The sequence below is a fragment of the Somniosus microcephalus genome, chromosome 13 (assembly GCF_052327205.1).
Source record: "Somniosus microcephalus isolate GS21.2 chromosome 13, FLI_Smic_1.0, whole genome shotgun sequence".
In the NCBI taxonomy this organism is placed as follows: Eukaryota; Metazoa; Chordata; class Chondrichthyes; order Squaliformes; family Somniosidae; genus Somniosus; species Somniosus microcephalus.
In genome coordinates, this window is record NC_140999.1 from 27,003,483 (window position 1) to 27,024,791 (window position 21,309).

General features: G+C 42.3%; 1 protein-coding gene across 2 annotated transcripts; it reads right to left on the reverse strand.

Annotated features, from left to right (window-relative positions):
• Positions 1–214: 214 nt before the first annotated feature.
• On the reverse strand, positions 215–20,484 carry cactin. Of its 2 annotated transcripts, XM_086004678.1 has the most exons (11): positions 19,578–20,481; positions 16,692–16,787; positions 15,419–15,564; positions 14,090–14,252; positions 11,477–11,591; positions 7,330–7,522; positions 6,243–6,365; positions 5,497–5,556; positions 4,620–4,742; positions 3,538–3,821; positions 215–2,763 (listed from the first exon to the last, which is right to left on the reverse strand). In XM_086004678.1, the coding sequence occupies exons 1-11, from the start codon at positions 20,163–20,165 to the stop codon at positions 2,273–2,275; spliced, it is 2,382 nt and encodes a 793-aa protein (XP_085860804.1). In that variant the 5' UTR covers positions 20,166–20,481; the 3' UTR covers positions 215–2,272. The 2 variants fall into 2 exon arrangements, with proteins under 2 accessions (XP_085860804.1, XP_085860805.1); XM_086004679.1 differs by lacking the exon at positions 5,497–5,556 and having other exon boundaries at positions 19,578–20,484.
• Between the last annotated feature and the right edge of the window lie 825 nt (positions 20,485–21,309).

Below are 21,309 nucleotides of genomic sequence, written 5' to 3' on the forward strand. Positions count from 1 at the left end.
TGTTCAATTCTTGCTGAATCAATCATTGGTGTATCCCTGTCAAGGAAAGTTCCCCCCACCCAACCTCCACTGTCGAATTTCCAGTGATCAGCACTGGGCCAGGTATAAGCATGGCTGATTAACTCGCACTCCAATGTCAGAGCTCACCAAAGCATCTCACATGCTTCCTCCTCTGGTCCCTGCAGCCAAACAAAAAGACTCACCCCTAATACCATAAAGTCAAAATCTTTATTCATGAAAACTGTACAAAATGCTGAAAAAAATGACTTTAAAATGTTTTCTCCAACATTCATAATTAATTGTATTTTTTGGTCTGGATCACTTACTGTTCCCAGGATAAAGGAAGAATATTGCAACTCGCATGATGCATCTCTCTCACAAAATTTCTTCACAGAAACAAGAAAATCCCATGTCACTTTCTCCTAGTTTTCATGTTGTACAGGTTATGCTGGTGAATAGTGGAGTTTTACAGGAGTAGGGTAAAAGCAACTCTCTCAATTCAATGCACACTAAGAACTTGTTCCAGGACGATGGTAAATTCCCAACTGAAGCCCGAGCCAGAAGAGCAGATCTAAATTATTTTGCAGATTTTCTAACATTTAGTAACTAATTTTATATGCAATTTTACTTACTTCTTTCAGGAATTGTGTCCTTTTTTAATGTGTTTATTGTAATTTTATTGCCTGCTATATATTCATACCTGAATGAAGAAAAATGACAAGACAAAAATTGCCTGAAGTAACCTGTGCAATTTGGTCAATGTTGTGATACTTGCTGTTTAGTGAATGGCAGCTTTGGGGGGAAAACAATGCTCAATTTTAGTGCGCTCAATTGTTTCCTGCTGTTTGTAATTTAACTCATTTTGATTTTGGACCAATTAGTATGATATTTGATCATTTAACAGTAGATAATTTCAACCAATCACTAATTTTTACCCTGTTGATGTGAGCTCTTGATGTGTGACACTTTAAGCGTGACACAATAGACGCAAAACTTGGACACAGACAAGTTCTTAACTAAGTCATTACTGCAGTGCATATCCATACAAGGATACGTCAGCAGTGAATTTGAAAACACAAACATGTGGGCTCAAGCCCCATTCTAGGACTTTAGCACATCATCTTGACTGACAATCTATTACTCTGGAAGTACTGGGTTGTTGGACGTGCCATCTTTCAGATGAGACGTTAAACCAAGGCCCTGTCTGCCAGTTTGGTGGAAGGTAAGGGTCCCATGGCATTATTAAAAGAAAAGCAGGAGTTCCCCTAACATTTATTCCTCAACAACCACCACCACAAAAAATTCTGCTAATTATCTCACTGTTGTGCGTGGGATCTTGCTGTGTACAAATTGCCCGCCAGGTTTGCACAAAGTTACTGAATTGGGACGTCCAGAGGTTATGAAAGGTACTATAGAATTGGAATTTCTTTCTTTACTAATAATTCGAGTCAGAAAATTAGATATTTAGGGGTGTGCGGCAGCCTACGTGTCAGAATCCCAGTCTATTGTTCCACAGAGTAAAAAAGTTATGAGTTTGCGCCAGTTATATCCTACAGGATGAGTAACCAAGATATCTCCTCAAAAGAAAGAAAATCAGAGGGCAAGATCAAAAAATACTAAGTACAGGAAACTTTCGATTTACCGGCACCTAAATAACCGGAAATCTCGGTTAACCGGCAAAATTCAGGAGTAGGTTCTGGTAAGTTTTGTTACTTGCCTTCCTCTATCTGTTGCTGTGCAAGGGTGTGGCTGCAGCTGTTGCTAAGCTACAGAGACGCTTAGAACCTGTGGCCATTGTTCTGAACCTGTTGCTAAGCAACAGGGTTTGTTGCTAAGCAACAGGGTTTGTTGCTTTATACGGAGCTCTCAGCTCCGTATCTTTTACTATAGCTTTTGGTTATCCGGAATTTTTGATGAACCGGCACGTCGGTCCCGGATAAAAAAGTTTCCTGTACAGGTACCACCAAAAGAGAAAGGGGCAGTAAAACAAATACCCCCAAAAAACACAAGAAAGTAGACATTTTAGGAGTTTCAGTTCTTCCAGCTAGGCAGGAATATGAGCCTTTAATGAACTTGTGTTCCTATAACCACAGAAGCTGTACTCGGGAATAGTAACAATATAGGGGAGGATTAAAATGAGCTCACATCATGGTGGAAAAAGTGCTTTACAGTCCTGCATGGGAACACCCTTTTAAACATAACTGGTTGCCAATTCCATAAAGGACGCAACCGGAACAGGATAACCAGTCATGAACATTTACTCTTGGTGTTTCTATCTTCTGTAACGATACCTTTTGAAATGGAACCACAGTTGAAATATTCCATTGGCAAACTGACACCGGAAACCATGCCGGTGAGAGTACTCCCACTCACGGTTCACAATTTTAAAAGCAATATCTTCATACGGAGGACCTGCATGGAAGCGGAGAATTGCAAAGTCTTTGTTGTCCAAACATGGCTCAAGGAAATACTGTGGGGTTGCCCTCTTGTCAATAAGGTCAGGATAAAATATGTTGAATTTGTAACCCTGGACAATCTTAGGAGGAGGGTTGTCAAAATCATAATGGGTTTGGTTGTACTTGTTCCACTCAAAGCCTGTATGGACACGATTGAAGAACCGTGGTTTCCTGGGACGGTATTTGTCAGCCCAGAGGTACACTTTGCCAGTTAAGGGCATCTCCACGCTGAACTGAGCTTCGTCGGTTCCCATCCCCTCTTTGGCTTTGCGTACAAATGCGTCTTCGGCACTCTCACTGGCATCACCTACATAAAAGAAATAAAACAGACATTGAAAACACACGATAATTCAATCCAACGGAGAATACATTTACTACTTGACGGAACTATAGGTCATAATTATAGTTAAAATTAGTAATTTAATGTACAGATACTGAATATATAATCTGCTTATATAGTTATGACATGTAGCACATTAAAATACTGTAACTGGATGCTTGGGAATGTCTTAGTCAGATCATTATTGGGCATGTCTCAGATCATTATTGTGCTTTTCCTCTTGCTTCGCACCTAGAATTTGAGGGATACAGTTGCATACAGATATGAGAACCTGCTAGTTGTAGTAGTTTGAGAGAAATAAATGATTGCACCAACAAGGTTCAATAAAGAAAACTGGTAAGCAGAAATGGGTTGGGTGGATGGTCTTCCTAATGGGATCACGCTGTAGGTGGTGTAAGTTGCAGACGATGATCTGCAAATGCGGAGACTGCTGGAATGGAAGGCGAGAATAAGGGTGACCCTGTTGTTGCTGCGAGAGCAGAGGCACAGGGAATGGAATGGACAAAGTCGAGGGTCTTGACATCTGTTGTTGAGGGGAAACCTTGGCCAAGGAAAAGGAACATTTCAGAAGCTCTGGTGCAGAAGTATTAATAAATAAAATAAAAATTGAATTGCTGTTTGCAATGTTCGCAGTTAATGAAAATGATTAGACAATGGTTGTGGTGTGAGGCAACAGTTTGTGAAAAAACAAAACACTTTCAGAATTTGGAAGATCACTTCATCAACAGACCCTTCTCTTACCCGTCACTTGCAACTGCTGCCTTGCCATCATTAATTTTTGCATGTCCTCTTCAGCATCTACTATGTGGGTGTCCATAGGCAGTTCATGAGGGCTGAGTAACTTTGGACTGTATTTGCCAGCATCGTAATCATCCAAGCTCTGTTGGATTAGATCCTCCTCAGTGAGCACTGCCTCTCCTTCAGCTTCAGCCTCAGCCTCAGGCTCTGCATTCTCCTCTTCTGCATTTGGTTCTGAAGCTCCTGAGGCAGAAGTGCCAGGTACTTCCTTGTCTTCACCTCTTGACCTGCATGACACGAATAAAATCAGCACCTCACTCTTTAAAACTGATGGCTAGTAGGCCTCGGTGCCATAAAGTTGGAAACACTTTCAAAATTATTACTGAACCCGAGAGCACCATAAATGGTTTGTTTAATTAGGGAATGAGAACTTTATCCACACCTTTCTCAAAACAGGTTTGATCCTTGTTCTGGGTGCATTCTTGTCAATCTAGATGACCTGTTACAGCTGCTTGACAACAGTTTGCTATTCTGCAGTGTGGAAGACTATCTCAAGGAGATACTCTCAACACAGACGTAGCTGGGTCTCTGTGCTGATATTATTTATAAAAAGCCATCTATCTTGAACCCTCTACAAGGTTGATTGGAGAATGACAGTACACATTTTGGCAGATCAAAGAACACAAATTCCAACATCAATAAGAATGTTTATACTCTGGAGATAACCTGGGAGTTCTAATCTCATCTTTCTGCAGGGGACGAGGCAGAGAAGCCAGAGGGAGGGGGGAGAGTGGACGTGAAGCTAAGTGAGAGAGAAATTAGTGACCAGTAGAGAACAAGTAAAAGAAAAAAATGTAAAAGAAGAGGAGTTACAAGGAGAGAGATTTGGTCTGTGGCCAATGCCATGGGATCGACGAGGATGTAAATATTTACAGTCTGAAGTAGTTTTTAAATAATTGTTGTATTGCAAGATGTGAAATTCAATTGGTGCTTACTTCAATGGGACATAAAATGGGCTATTAACATTTCTGGCCCTCTGGAGTAGCCACATGCAGCATAACATCTCAGAGTGCAAGGATACATACTTGGCCTTGGGAAACTGTGGCTCTTTCTTTCGAATTGAAAACAAGGGCTCACTTTCAATTCCTTGCTCTTGCTTCAGTTTGTAGAGATTCTGATGTAATTCATTTTGGCCCGTTTCATCAATTCTGAAAACATAAACACAAAGTAAAAATATTTAGATAAATTGAAACTGCAGAGATTACAAAAGATTTTTTTTTTTTTAAATTACAGTTTCAATGACTCGCTGTAGTTGAGTTTGGTCCTCCATTACAATACATGCAGGATCCACGTTCTATTACTTGTTGTAGATAGATGCTGCAATGATGGACAGGCCAATATTTTCTCCACATAGCACAAGTGAGATTCAACATTAACACTCCCAGTATACAGAGCTTCCCCACACTGCATCTCCATTTCCATTTCAGTCTCAGAAAAGAACGTATGGCAATAAGTTAATGGCCTTATATACCCCACAGATGAGCAAAACTCATCTACACTGCACTTGAAGAGTCCTCTATCCAGTGTTCAGTTATTACTTGGGTCATAAAGACCCAAGTGCATGGTCCTACTGTACTGAAATAACATTTTGTTTGGAATTAATGCTGAAGCAATTCAGCTGAAACCAGCATCAGGCATAACTCTGTTATTGCATGTCATTTCAGTTATTTTATGGTTTAGTAGTCCAACCTCTGTATTCAATTGCTCACAGTGATTTTCAGGCTTCTATGACATAGCACTCTGAAAATCACTGTGGCCAATCAAATAGAGAGACTGCCAAAGCATAAAATAACTTACAGGAGGTATTGTACAACAAAATGTAATTTTACATTCACAAGGGAAAGAATTTTTTTAAAAATCCTCATCTCTACCTAGAGTATTCCTTTAACCTCATATCCTTACCTGAGAGGAGAGTTCTCTGCACTAGAACTGTCAGATGGGGACAGGTTGCTGTGATCTTTACTGAAATATTACACAAGCAAATATGAATAACACGCAATTTATAAAAAACAACTATCTTCTGCAAGTACGCCTAGTGAGATCACGCACTTCAAAATGGCCAATACGTAACACATAGTTTATGAAGCATCCTTTGAACAGAACAATTCCTGCAATAATAAAGTTTGACAGAATGGAGAAGGTCTTGGCCAACTTGAACGATCAAATCCTCCTGCAGCCCCATAAGCATCCTGCGTACTATTATCCCGAATAATACATTGGCTAGAGAATGTTACAAGGCAGTAATACATTAGGTGGTTCAGATGACATCACAAACCAAGACAACAAAGCCTGATCAGTTCATCAACATCTGAAGCCCAAGATGTTTACACTTTAACCGGTTTGCGGGGAGCTTTATTCTCTTCTCAGCCACTTTTAGTGGTCAGTAACATGCACAGTTGACTGCAATGAATGACAAGGAAATAGTATTTACAAGCATCACTGATATTTAATCACAGATGTCCAAACTGACTAATTTGTGGCAATGCTAACATTTACAGTGTGACAGCTTCTAAAAAATGCTTCTAATTTAAGAGGTGAAATTAGATTAGTGCAGGATTCAAAATGGCAAAAAATAGGGGACATTAACAGCCCTTGCCATCTGTAATAACCACATGTAGGACAGAACCTCAAACTGTAAAGTTACATACTTGTCTTTGGAAGACTGTGATTCTTTCTTTAGAATGGGAAACAAGGGCTCGCTTTCCACTCCCTGCTCCTGCTTCAGTTTGTAAAGTTTCTGTCGCAACACATCCTGGTGCCTTTCACGGAGTCTAAGGGAAACCACCACAAATACAAAATAAGTATCAATTCATCCAAATAAAGTAACACGGAGGAAACAAAAAAAAACCTGTAACTTCTTCATATCTTACTGGGTGAATGCACAATTTAGTGCACATTGAGTGCAAGCAAAGTACAGGAAACTTTGTGCTATCCGGCACCCATGGGACCGAGCTACTGCCGTTTTTTTAAAAGCTCCGGATAGACCAGCGTCAATGTTATCAGATGGGAGCTTTTCATCGCCGTATCTGACCACAAGCACTGTTGCTCAGCAACAGCTTGTAAACACTCGGCCCAGTAGCTTGGAAGCGTCTCTGAAGCTGTTGCTAAGCAACAAAGACGCTTTCCAGAGCCTGCCTGTGAAAAGAATGCTAGGAGAAAAAAAAACATCTAACCAAAACGGCTGCTGATTTCTGCCGTTAGATCGAAGTTGCCGGACATTCAACTTCCGGATAGCACAAAGTTTCCTGTAATTGGGGACAGGGTGGGTAAAAGTAATTAAAGGCTATTTGCTCGCGTGAAGGCTAAACGCCGACACAGACTGGTTGGGCCGAATAGTCTGTTGTAACTCGGTTTGATGCCCAATGGTCAAATAGCCTGTTGACCGTTTCCGTCCAGGCTCACACATGAAGAGTGACGACTTGGACAACATTCCAGAAACAAAATCACTCTTGGAATTTACTCCCCATGCTGAATCCATATCCTCAATGGGGGTAGGGGCTCCATTGCCTACATGTTCTTTCTATTCAGGTGGATACATGCACCTATGATGGGTGGGTCATCGAATAGTTTGGCAAATAGCACCCAATGACATCAATACTCCAAGTGCACAGAGCTTCCCCCACATGCACCCCCATTACAACCATAGTAAAGCACATCTGAAGGAACTAATGGGAAGCTTTCCTACCCATAAGGAATTTCTTTTTATTGCCCTCTGCCCCTTGTGCTCAGTCCTACCTGGCTCTGGCCATATATGCCTTGAGCTGTTGCAATAAAGATTCCCAGTAGCCAATGTCCAGATTTGAACCACCAGTTTTGATCTTTGCCTCGATGTTTTGGTACAGCGCCTGAAGCTGGTTGTAGGTTTTTCCTTTAAATACCGACTGGACATCAGTGCTCACTGAAGTGTTGATTCCCTCTCGTCTCTCTCCTTAACAAAATTTTTTTTAAAAAGAGACCGCTATGAAATAGAAATAGTATTCCTACAGTCACTCTTTGCTTTTAACAAAATTGCATATGGCCAATACCAGAGCAAAGAATATGTCTGCACATTACCATTAAAATTCCTAAACAAGTGCTTACTCAATGTGGAACTGCTATTATCTATCAGAGTTTTCATATCACGAGGCCATGTCAAAACTAATGCTTTTGTTATCTGTACTATATTTGTTTTCAACCCCGTGCTGAAGGCATTCCTATACCACAGGTGCAGGACCAAAATTTGAGGACTCAATTATCTGTTAATAATTGCCAATATCCACCTGTCCATTGTGGCAAAGAGAGATTCCATTGTATAAAACTAAGATGGTTTTCAGATGGCACCGCATCTTGCAAGGCACATTTACAGAGAGAAAGATGTGATTAGTGACAGTAAACATCAAAGGATAGTTTTAAACGCTGACAGTATAGTATGCAGATACCTTGCAAGTCATAAAACGGTTATATCTGCTGCTTATCACCCTATTACCGGTTAAAACGGTGTCCAATTAACAGATAACCACAAACATAATTAAGTACTATATGTGAACTGTGGCACTGCTCAGACAAAAAAAAAAAGAAACTGTCCACTCCTTTTTGTAGCTGTATCCCTGCTTCTATCTACAGGAAACTCTTTTTTAACCGGCACCTAAATATCTGGAAATCTCTCTTAACCGGCAAAATTCAGGAGTAGGTTCAGGTAAGTTTTACTATATATTAGTGGCCGTGTAACCGGGGCTCCTGCACCTGTGGCCGTGTACGGGGCTCTTGTACCTTGGTAAGTATACCTCTCTGTAATCCGGACTTTTTGATCAACCGGCAGCACGCCGGGCCTGGCGGTGCCGGATAAAAAGTTTCCTGTATTTCTTTAACTGCTTTTCTTGAATTTTTATGCACGTCTCCTCATTAACACATCTATAACTTATCTCAAGCTCTATTTTTCCAATCTTTCTCTTTTTTGTAAGTCTCTCCTTCCATGTGCCCTCTCCATATGTCTCTCAAGTTCCTTTATAAACTTAATTTGTAGATTTTACCTTTTTTTTTAAAAAAAAGGCCAAGGAATGACGTAAGATGGCAGCCAATATTCAGCAGGTCAGAAGTGGGTACTGTAACCAGGTAGAAGGTAAGCAGGGACAAATTGCCCTGGTCAATGCACTTGACCGGTCAGTTTCCAAAAGTCTGTTCAGGTTTTAAACTCTTCGACTTGTCAGTTTTTGGAGCACAGAGCAGAGTGCCCTGGGGCAAATATCAGCTTCAGGGAGTTGCAGCTGAGACATCTCAGGGGGGGTTCAAGAAGTCCCTCAGCCGAGATGTGGATTTTGCATGGAGCTGGAGTTCAGGAGACTCAGGGCAGTCGCTGCCATCCAGCTCCTGTCGAAGGGGATTCTGTTGGACTATTATTGGAACTGGCTCAACCCTGCTAGGGACTGGGTCCAGGAGCTCAGGCCCTGCAGCCCGAGACTCGCAGTGCCCTGTACTAAGTCTTCCCTGCCAATATTCTTGGGATGAGCTGTAACACTTTCTGCACCTTTCAGTAACAACAGACTTGTTACAGATTAAGATCGAGAGATAGTAAAAGAATTCATATGTATTAAGTTCCATTTTTATATTAACCTCTATAGTTGAAAACCTAAACCTGGAATTCTGCAAACGGTTAACAGTACAATTTCCGTCCGGAGGTCGTGAGCAGCCTGCTCTGGGCCAGGTTACACATTTGTTACTTTTGGAGCTTAAGTAATCTGTAACTAACCATAATAAATTCTATGGGTTGCTAACCCGGTTAGTCTTGGAGCCATGAACGTCAGAATAGAGATAAATGTTTAGGTAGCCTGGAACATCTTGATACACACTGATATGGACTGGTACTGAAAGTGGGTAAAGGGTTATGGAATGCAGGTGCCTCTAGATTAATGGGGTGAGATCATAACTGTAAGTTAGAAGAAGGAACAGAAGGAGGAGATAGAGAAGTGAAAGTTGAGCTCAACAGGCTGTGATGTGCGTTCTTCTACTGCAACGCGTCACCAGATGTTCCGGGGTGTTGCCTGTGAATATATTAACAGTGTTTGACTCCGTATCCAGGAACTCATCTTGGACTGCATTCTTTATCTATATTATTACAAAAATAAACATTCTAACAGTCTCTAAAAAACAAAACGGGTCTGGACTACGCTCGCCAACCACAACAAAGCCTTTCACTGAGTGGACATTGAACTGTATTGGAGGGTTATATTTAGCCTCTCTTTCCCTGCTTGTTTGGTTCTCTCTGGTCCTCGGGCTTTCTCTTTATTCCTTGCAGTCTCTCGCTAATTCTTTTGTACGGGCTCTTTCTCTTTGTAGCCATCTGTGGTGTAGCTCTTGGCTGCTGCACATGTTTTTTGCCATTTGAGTCCAAATGGTAAGCACTGATGTAAAGACAAATAAACAGACTAGAGAATGGACCTGACCCTTGGCGAGAGACAGGCAAGGGCAGGAACTGCAGTCCTGACCCTATCACCCTAACTTCAGCTCGGCTCTAGCCAATAATTTCCTCGTGTCAGTTTGCTGCAGAAACCTCCACACATTTGACTCCAGCCTGAGAAACATCAAATGAAACAGAAGCCCTGGGCATTAAACAGTGGCTCTTGGTCACGGAGTGTTCTTGCTGCCAGTGGCTCCTCATACTATGTTATACTGCCTGATCTTCCCATCTGTCAATTAGTGTGCAGGTCACAAGCAACCTTAGCCTAGGTTTTTATTTTAACATCTTGGCTTAACTGCTTAGGCTTTTCCTTTCTTGAGATCCAAAGATTCAGGAGTTCTGCCACCGTTTCTCAGTACCACAGGAGTGTAAAAGAGTTAGAGCGGTCAGAGTCGTAAAACGGAGAGCAAACGTGCTAGGGACTTCAGATAGAAGATGAGATAGATTGGGCAGGGAGGCAGATTGAGCTGGGAGCTTGCCATGTGGCCACAGTAGGAACTTGGGAGAGATACAGGTTGGACAGAGCAAAGAGACAGAGGCTGAGGGGCCAGGAGCTCATACTGAAGGAATTGTCCACAACACGAGTATGTAACTCCAGACTGGGGGAATGGGCAGATTTTTAAATATAAAATGTGCTTGGTGTGAAGGGGGGAAATAATTAACAGAAATATTAGTGCAAACTTTTATAAAGCAACAATGCATAGCCAAGGAATACAAAATTAACTACTTGGGAGCTGCTCGACAGGAATTGGGTTTTGCAGATGGACAAGTAAGATCACAGAAACCAAGGCTAACTGACTGGATTACACAGAAGTGACAGACTTATTTTAAAAAATGTAGATTTTCATTTTGGGTAGAAGAAAAACAAATTGTATTTTGCTTCTATTGCAGCAAATGTTTAACAGCAATCCTATGCTGCAGAGGTATTGTCTCAGACATGACTGGGCAGCCAGCACCCTGGATGATATAACTTGCTCTGTGGACAATTCTTAATTTGTTCGGTAAACATGTTACAGGCTGACTTGCTCTAGGTTTCAACTGGCTGAAAAGCCAGCCTTTGAAAGCTGGTTGTCAACCAACTGGAGATAGTTTTCAGCCAATTGAGGCCATTTTTTCCCCCACTTGGATCCCAAAATGGAGTGGTGGGACTTGCAGTGCAGAGACAATCAGGTGAATAAAAGTTACTTTTAAGGAAAAACATTAAATTAGAATAAGGTTTATGAGATAGATATAAATAGTAAAAGGTATAATAATTAAAGAGAGAATGAGAAGGGAGAGGGAAAAGATTTAAGCTTAAAAAAAACAACAATCTTGTCTGGGTAGCTTTTCATCATACAAGGGTTTTAGCATCACAAGTGCTGGCAGCATAAAGGGTTAATTAAAAAAATTCTGCTTAAACAAATCTGGAGTTGTCCCTCCTCTGAATATGCTCCACTACTTTCCCATTACCTGGCCCTTTTCCTGAAGCTTCCAGTTTTTTCAGGTTACTTATTTCGTCCTCAGTAATGGTAGTCATATCTCTCCAAAAGTCAGCGTTCTTCCCCTGCTCCAACTCCATGTAAACCTGAAGGGAAAGAAAAAAGTCGGTCAGACCCACAAGGATCTTCAACTTACTCATGGTTAGACCATACATAATGTTACTGTTTCTATTCATACAATATTCCAATTACTGGAGCTTTTTCCTTTGAGAACTGTTGGCGCAAAATGTTCAAAACATTAACACACATTGATAGTCTAATTAGTACCTCCACAGCAACCAAACCACAAAGGGATACAGCCATCATTAAAACTATTTATGTTACTCAATCAACCTGCCTATTATTTTCCTCACCAATTTTCTCATCTCGCCTAAAAGTATTGACTCTTTGTTGGGAGTACGGTTCCACTAGTTCTTATGAAATCTGCTTCCACCAGTCTTTCAGGTAGTGTGTTCCAGATCTCAACAATCCTCTGTGAAAAAATGTCTCCCCATTTCCCACCTAGTTCTTTTGCCAATTATTTTAAATCTGTGACCTCTGGTTACTGACCCACTTGCCAGAGGAAACAGTTTCTCCCTACTTGCTCTATCAAAACCCCTTAACCTTCTCTGCACTCCTCACATTAACACACATGCATTCCAACACCATGCTAGTCGGCTTTGCTTTTCTCCTCCATCTAATTCTTGCTCTTTCTACACTATCCTTTACTCTGTTGCTGTTCGTACCTCTTAGTTTTCTATGCACCTTGTCTCTCCTGATGCGTCCCGATGTCCCTTCCCCTGCCGAAGTGGGTTAAACCCTCCCACAGAGCACTAATTAATCTCCCCTCGAGGACATTGGTCCCAGCCCTTGTAAAGGTCCCTCCCGCCCAAGAACCGGTCCCAATGCCCCAGGAATCTGAAGCACTCCTTCCTGCACCACTTCTCCAGCCATGCATTCACCCACACTATCTTCCTGTTTCTGTACTCACTCGCACGTGGCACAGGGAGTAATCCAGAGATTACAAATTTTGAGGTCCTGTTCTTTAATCTTTTCCCTAGCTCCTGGAACTCAGTCTTTAGTTCCTCAAACCTTTTCCTACCTAGGTCATTGGTTCCAATATGGACCGCGACTTCTGGCTGTTCCCCTTCTCCTTTCAGAATGTCCAGCATCCATTCAGTGATATCCTTTACCCTAGCGCCAGGGAGGCAACACATTCAGGACTCACGTCTGCAGTTGCAGAAACATCAGTTTATCCCCCTGACTATCGAATCCCTTATAACAGAATTGCTACACTTTCTTGTGACCCCCTGTGCAGCCAAGTATCCACAGTGCCATGGATTTGTTTCCGACTGCAGTCCCCCGTTTTAAGTTAAAAAATGTCTTGCTCTCTTCATGTTTTGGTCCCGTCTCAGGCTGACAGCACGATAGGAAGATTCAATTTCAAACGAATTTCAAAATATCCAACCTGCTCAAGGTGCAATCCATCACTGGCGGGGGTGGGAGGGATCTGCACCATTTTTTGTATAAAGCATTGTACCTCAAGATGTCTTTGCTATACTTGCAACATTTCAGCCATTACTCCCTCTCCCTTTGAGAAATCTCTCCCAAAACCACTTTGCCTTACGACTTCCCTCCATGCCGTCAAAAGCCTCCTAAAAAATCTTCTGAGTTAGCCTTCGATTCGTTTTCCCATAAATTTCCTCCCATCTTTTTCCCCAGTTTGTAAAGTGCTTTGAACTGTTTACAAGTTCTGTGGAAATTCAAATGGTTAGTGCAACAGTGACATCTAGTGACAGTACCTCAGAATTGCACTAACTTTACAAAAAATATGAAACATCCTCGCAGTCAAATCTTGACACTGTAAGCTGCTTGAGGGGCAAGACAATTAAATATTTTCATCTCACGTACTTGTCAGTTCTGGAGTTCATTGGGTCCTAGGCAGAAACAGCAAAATAAAAGCCATCTCCCAACTTCTACACTGTACTGGTGGGACTGTCAATGCGGAGGCAATTACAATCTACTCTTAATTCAAATTAAGGCATACTGAATTATGTTCATTCGAATGAAATGGTTCCAAAAAAAAAAGCCTGCTGCCCCATTTCATGAAAATTGCTTATTTAGTATTATTGCATAACTTTTTCCAAAGCCATAAAACTTCAAATTAACAGGAGCAGACTCTAAGGTGTAGTTATAAAGCAGTTAGTTGTTACATGTAATTCATGGAACCTATTACTACATTATGTTTGCTAGTTAGATCCAGCTGTGAGAAACTTTTTCTTTGCTATTGGTGCTCACGGAGAGGCATGCCAGTGCTGGAACACATTCCAGTACCAAAATCAGGCATTCCCAGCACAGAAATAGCATGAAACAGACAAAGGTTTTTTTTTTTAATTTCATTCTCAGGGTGCAGGCGTCACTGGCAAAGCCGGCATTTCTTGCCCATCCCTAGTTGCCCCGAGAAGGTGGTGGTGAGCCTTCTGCAGTTTGATACAATTGAGCTAACTAAGGTAGAAACTTGGTGAATGTGAATCTCCAATAATAAAATCTCACGACATTACCGATGAAGAGGGCACAATACTGTACGTTAAGTGACATTTCATACTCTGATATCCTCAAGAAGATCTTCCAGGTCTGACGCAGTCAGCCCATTTAGAAATGTGTAAGGTTCGTGCATTTCTACAGCGAGATCATCATCCTCTGCACTGATGTATTTAGCAAGAAGGTCAATCGGCTTGGCTCGGCCGCCCAGGATACGGATCTTTGATCTAAAACAAACAAGAGAACAGAAAGCTATCTTCTCACTAACATACACATGTCAACATAATGTACGCTCTTACTCAAAGTTTTTTTCTCTCATATAGTACACCGGGTAAAATTGGATAGGATTATAGCTGAAATAAGCTAACAGATTGCGATGCACACATTAAATGTAGCTGCAAAGCACGCACCACACAAACAGACTTCTACTTTCTTAACCTCAGGAGAATCCATTCATGCTCCTCATAAGTGAGCCAAAGTAACACTTGCGTCATACACAAGATAAATGCTCAAATGAAGTTTGAATTCCAGTTGAACATTGTAACTACTACCTTTGGTGACTGGCAAACAAATACATTCCTTCCAAGTTCAAGCCATGCTTTATTGCCTTTAAGCACACATGCTTTCCAGCAGAAATCACATGGCAGCTATTGGGAGCATGACCGCAGCGCATTGTCCCCTTTTCCTCCTCTCAAGGACAATCACAGCGTCCCACCACTTCTCTGAGGTCAGTTCACTCAACAAGGAGTGAACACTTCTGGTCTGCGTGGCTCAGCTGCAAATCAAACAGCATATTTATCAACTGAGCATCAGAATGAATTATTAAAATAACCGAGCTAGCCAGTCACCTATTGGCAAATGTTTATTGTTTTTCACCAAAACGCCAGTTCAGACGAAGGGTTATCGACCTGAAACGTTAACTCTGTTTCTCTCTCTACAGATGCTGCCTGACCTGCTGAGTATTTCCAGCATTTTCTGTTTTTATTTCAGATTTCCAGCATCCGCAGTATTTTGCTTTTGTACCATTTAGACATTGTCTTGAATGGTTCAGCATCAAAGCAGACGATAATTTATAATATTTTAAAAACATCGCATACAATCTGCAAATGTTTAATTTACTTCCTCTCTAACACTTTGTTGATAGCACCCCATTGTAATAAAACAGTATATCTTCCAACTCACTATGGGCAATGCCACCGAAGATCTGCTAGTTATAAAGTATAAATTACAGCTTACGCTTCCCCTCCGGAAATACAGGAATTCAGGATGTAGTATCCAGTACTGAACAGATGTGACATTCTAATGAGAGAGTACTGTATTCTTCTCAACCCAGAGAATATGGAAAGGTTTGTCTCCTTGCCCCCCGCCCAAAGAAAAATCCATTCCTGTTTACCTCAATTTAGCTTGCTGTAAATGGAAATAATCTTCTTGTTCTGCCCAGGTCTTGAAGTGTTCCGCTTCCTTCTCCCGCTGCAACATCTCCAGCTCCTGTTCCCGCAGGCCCTTTTCCCGCTCCCGTTCCAGGCGCAGCTGTTTCACCTACAGCAGCAGGAGTAAGAACTCGATTTAAATAAAAGCGAACAGTAAAATCTGCACTAGGCAACTTCCACTGGCCGCATTAAACATAGTTTTGCTGTACAACCATACATGGGCAAGTAAAATTACTGATCCCAATTATGGTTCAGAAATTGCCTCAGCTCTTTTAATCTAAGGAAATGTCTTGATTGTTTGTTATTCATTCATAGGAGGCTAATTTTGGATTCCATTAGGAAAAGTGTAAACATGCTCCATGCATCAGTCTATCCTCGTGTTTCCATTTACTGTTATCTTTCATTGGAGCTTTTCTACAAAGTTGATACCAGTTTGTCAGCAAGTTTAATTTTGTTGAGTCGGCAGTTTATATATTAATCAATAATTTGTCAACAAGTCTGAAATCTATAAAATATTTACTGACAAAAACACAGATTTATCAATAAACCTAATTTTTTTCTGACATTAGGTCTACATACGAAACCAGAAAGGTGATCAATAAACTTTCCATTTCTACTCTTCGACTGCCCCAAAAATACACAAATATTTGTAGAATTGAGTTTCTGGCTACCGATGGCTACACTTCACTTCACTGCATACCTGAAGTAGTTGAGCCCTCTACTCCTGCTGGGAAAGTATTATATTGTCCAGACTGCAGTTAATAGTGCTCAAAGACCACATTACAGTCACCTCCCATAAACTGCACAACTTCTAAACTTAATATTTCCTCCAAAATGACTAAAATATTATGACAAAAGGGTTAATTTCTAACAGGTATTAAAGTGTAGAACCGAACTTTGGAGTGGTCATTTAACAGAAAACATTGCTTAGTATGAGGTGAGTCAGTCTCCAGCAAGTCAAGGAGTTCTCTTCACAGGTAACAGAACTAGATCAAGCTTTTGTTAAAAAACATTATGGACTATACATTGAACTATTTACCCCCTTTTGCAATAAAAAATGCTTTTTTAAAAAAACTTTCTACCTCTCGGACATTTGTTAGTTAGTTCCAACTAACTTAGGCCATTATGGGAAGATGGCTCGGAAATGCATTTTAATCAGATTTACAGCCACTTAGTGAATACGAGGGTCAGTAGAAATGGAAAGTCTGTGGAAATCTAAAAGATATTAGCCCATACTTTTTGCAATTCCATGCGGTTGTCCTCTTGAATTCGCTTGTTTCTGTCCTTTAAATCCTTTTCAGCAAGGTGACTAATTCCTTTCTTTTCCAGGGCCTGTAATACAAGAAATAAACTAATTCCTTTTAATAAAGCAGTAACATTACCAGAATACAACCTGTACTCATAATACACAGGAAAAACTGTAAAATCATACCACTGTCTTCAGCCAATTACACAGATCAGAGGAAACATTATTTTCAATCAAAGCTCCTTTGAATCTGTCACAGCGCAATGTTATCTATCACGAAGATTTTTTTTTTAAAAAGGCACTAGCGGATTTCCTGTGACAACTTGCATTTATATAGTGCCTTTAACGTAGTAAAATGTCCCAAGGTGCTTCACATGAGCATAAATCAGACAAAATTTGACACTGAGCCACATAAAGAGATATTAGGGCAAGTGACCAAAAGCTTGGTCAAAGAGCTAGGTTTTAAGGAATGACTTAAAAGAGGAGAGCGGTGGAGAGGCAGAGAAGTTTAGGGAGGGAATTCCAGAGCTTAGGTGGAGTTAAGGAAATCAGGGATGCGTATGAGGCCAGAATTTGAGGAGCGCAGAGATCTTGGAGGGTTGTAGGGTTGTAAAAGGTTAGAATTAGGGAGGGGTGATGCCATTGAGGGATTTGAACACAAGGATGAGAATTTTAGTATAGGTAAGAGAACCAGAAAAGATTCATTAGCCATAGAGTCACTAACAATCATTTCAGTGCATGTACTATTGCATTGTCAGAGGTACCATTAAACCAAGGTCTGTACAAATATGCAATATATGTTGAGGAAGAAATCTGAGTAGGCAGTGTGGAATTTGGAAAAAATGAAAGCCTGCAATGGTTCAAGGCGGCGGCTCACCACCACCTTCTCAAGGGCAATTAGGGATGGGCAATAAATGCTGGCCTTGCCAGCAATGCAACACATCCCATAAACAAATTTTTAAAAAGCCAACCCGAAACTAAGGTTCCACATAACTATTTTCAAAACCACTTTCCCAACAATTATCACATAATGTCTTTCAGATGAGACTGCAAACGAACAGAGGTCCTGTCTGCCCTCTTAGGTGAAAGTAAAGATCCCATGGCATTTTTCGAAGAGCAGGGGCTTTCTCTTGGAGTCCTGGCCAATATTTATCTCGCAACCATCAACACAACAGATTATCTGGTCATTATCATGTTACTGTTTGTAGGACCTTGCTGTACACAATTTGGTTGCCGCGTTTCATACATTACAACAGTGGCAACACTTCAAAAGTACTTCATTGGATGTAAAGCACATCGGAGCGTCCAAAGATCGTGAAAGGCACTATATAAATGCAAGCTCCCACAAACTGCAATGTGATAATGACCAGATAATGTTTTAGATGTTGATTAAGGGCTAAATATTGGCTAGGACACCGAGGATTAATCCCCTGCTCTTCTTCAAAATAGTGCGATCGGATCTTTTACGTCGACCTGATTTAATGTCTCATCCAAGACAGCACCTCCAACAGTGCAGTACTCCCTCATAGAAACATAGATGATAGGAGCAGGAGTAGGCCATTCAGCCCCTCGAGCCTGCTCCGCCATTCGATGAGATCATGGCTGATCATCCAAACTCAGTACCCCGTACCTGCCTTCTCCCCATATCCCTTGATACCTTTAGCTCCAAGAAATATATCTAACTCCTTCTTGAATATATTTAAAGACTTGGCCTCAACCGCCTTCTGTGGTAGAAAATTCCACAGGTTCACCATGTAGAGAATTCCACAGGTTCACCACTCTCTGGGTAAAGAAATTCTTCCTCATCTGTGTCCTAAATGGCTTACCCCTTATCCTTAGACTATGACCCCCGGTTCTGGACTCTCCGACCATCGGGAACATTCTACCTGCATCTAGTTTGTCCAGACCTGTCAGAATTTTATAAGTTTCGATGAGATCCCCTCTCATTCTTCTAAACTCCAGCGAGTATAAGCCCAATCGACCCAATCTCTCCTCATGCGTCATTCCTGCCATCCCAGGGATCAGCCTTGTGAATCTTCGCTGAACTCCTTCCATGGCAAGAACATCCTTCCTCAGATAAGGTGACCAAAACTGCACACAATACTCAAGGTGTGGTCTCACCAAGGCCCTGTACAACTGCAGCAGGACATCCTTGCTCCTGTACTCAAACCCTTTTGCTATGAAGGCCAACATACCATTTGCCTTCTTCACCGCCTGCTGCACCTGCATGCTTACCTTCAGTGACTGGTGCACAAGGACACCCAGGTCTCGTTGCACTTCCAATCTATTGCCATTCAGAAAATAGTCTGCCTTTCTGTTTTTGACACCAAAGTGGATAACCTTGCATTTATCCACGTTATATTGCATCTGCCACGCTTCTGCCCAATCACCCAACCTGCCCAAATCATCCTGGAGTTTCTCGGTATCCTCCTCGCAGCACACACGCCCACCCAGCTTTGTGTCGTCTGCAAACTTGGAGATATTACATCTAGTTCCCTTATCTAGATCATTAATGTATATTGTGAATAGCTGGGGTCCAAGGACTGATCCCTGCGGTACCCCACTAGTCACTGCCTGCCACTCGGACTACACTGTCAACCCAGATTTTTTGTACTCAAGTCTCTGGAATGAGCCCACAACTTTCTGACTCAGAGGCGAGGGTGCTTCCCACTGAGCCACAGCTGACACTTGTATTATTGAAGCATATTATTGAAATGATTAGCAAAACAGCTTTAGGATTAGTGTTAACACAGAAGTGAGGACCAATGGCGTTTCAAAGAAAGTCTTGCATTTTGTGCCTTTCACGACCACCGGACGTCTCAAAGTTTGGAACAATACATTCAGCAGCAAAAGGGCTTATAACATTTCACCGTAACCTTTTGCCAGATAAAGGTCCCCAGCAGGTTGTTGTCTCCAAAGGGATTGTCTGCGTTGGTGTAGCCCATGTACTCCTCGCTCCAGCCCATCTTCTCCCTCTTCTTCCTTTCTTTGGCTTCTTTCCTCGCCAGGCGGCGGGCCCGCTTCTCCTCGGGGGTCTCGATAGCCTTGGCCAGTTCCCGCTGCTTCTTCTTGTCCGCTTTCTCCTTCAGCTTCTCCTGGAGAGTCAGCAGCCGGCTGACGCTGCCGGGGCTGCCGGAGCGGGCGGTGGACGGGGACGACGAGTAAGACGAAGAGGACGAGGAGGAGGACGAGGAGGGGCGGCGGGATCTGGCGGGGGAGCGGGATGGGCTTCTGGAGCGGCCGGGGGGCGGAGAGCGGCGGGGCCGAGGGCTGGAGCTGGGGCTGGGCCTCATCCTTCGCTCGTTTTTCGGCTGCCTCCGGGCCGGGCTCCGGTCTCGGCTGCCGCTCCTCCGCCTCCTGCTCCATCTCCCGTCCCGTGAGCCAGACCTGGAGCGGCTGTGGCTTCGCTGCTTTTTCCTCCTCTTCTCCTCCTTGTGCTCCCGGGGCCTCGGCCTTGAGCTCATCTCCTTCCGACCGACAGCAGCCGGGCTTCTCTCACCCCCCTGGCGCGCATCGCCACTCACCCGCCTGATCTGTTAAATCAACAGGTCCACATTGTCCCAACAGACCAATAATTTAGAAATTAAAATATTCATTTGGAAATAAAACGACCAACGAAAAAAAAATCTATTGCAAATTCCCACACCCACAAAAAATAAATCACAAATGGTGGCAGCCAGTGGGTGGGTAGCACCCTGGCCTCTTGAGTCAGAAGGTTTTGTGTTGTTCAAGTCCCACTCCATAGACTAGAGCACAGAAATTCCAGGCTAGACACTCCGGTGCAGTGCAGAGGGAGCGCCGCACTGCCGGAGGTGCCGTCTTTCAGATGAGACGTTAAACCGATGCCCGTCTGCTCTCTCAGGTGGACGTAAAAGATCCTCCCACGGCACTATTTTCAAAGAAGTGCAGGGGAGTCATCCCCGGTGTCCTGGCCAATATTATTTATCCCTCAATCAACATCACTAAAATACAGATTATCTGGTCATTATCACATTGCTGTTTGTGGGAGCTTGCTGTGTGCAAATTGGCTGCCGCGTTTCCTACATTTCAACAGTGACTCCACTTCAAAAAGTACTTCATTGGCTGTAAAGCGCTTTGGGAGGTGCAGTGGTCGTGAAAGGTGCTATATAAATGCAAGTCTTTCTTTTTCAAAAGCAAAATACTGCAGATGCTGGCAATCTGAAATACAAACAGAAAAATGTTGGAAACACTCAGCAGGTCAGGCAGCATGTGGGGAGAGAGAAAAACAGAATTAATGTTTCAGGTCGATGATCTTTCATCAGAAGTTAGAGATACAACATGTTTTCAGCAAGTCTGTTACAGCTCTAACTTTTTTCCAGCACTTGCTTAAAATCTGTTACATCGCTAACTTTTTTTCCCAGTTCTGGCAAAAAGGTGGTCGACCTGAAACGTTAACTCTTTTTTCTCTCCCCACAGTTCTCTCTCTCTGCCTAACCTGCTGAGAGTTTCCAGCATTTTTCAGGGGAGTTGTTTTTTAAATCACACAGAGGGATCAGGCAGTTTGTACGGCGCCAATACAAGAGGTCCTTCCTGGTGACGGTCTTGCAGAAAGTGCGACACAAGTGGAGAGAGTGAGGGAGATAGAGA

Bases quoted from the DNA above. Each gene is read 5' to 3' on its own strand.
- cactin (XM_086004678.1), bottom strand. From the start codon at position 20,165: ATGAGCTCAAGGCCGAGGCCCCGGGAGCACAAGGAGGAGAAGAGGAGG. The intron at 4,743-5,496 runs GTAAGGATATGA...TTATGTTTTCAG, and splicing joins GCAGAGAACTCTCCTCTCAG to AATTGATGAAACGGGCCAAA. The intron at 2,764-3,537 runs GTAAGAGAAGGG...TCTTTTATGTAG, and splicing joins GCAGCAGTTGCAAGTGACGG to GTGATGCCAGTGAGAGTGCC.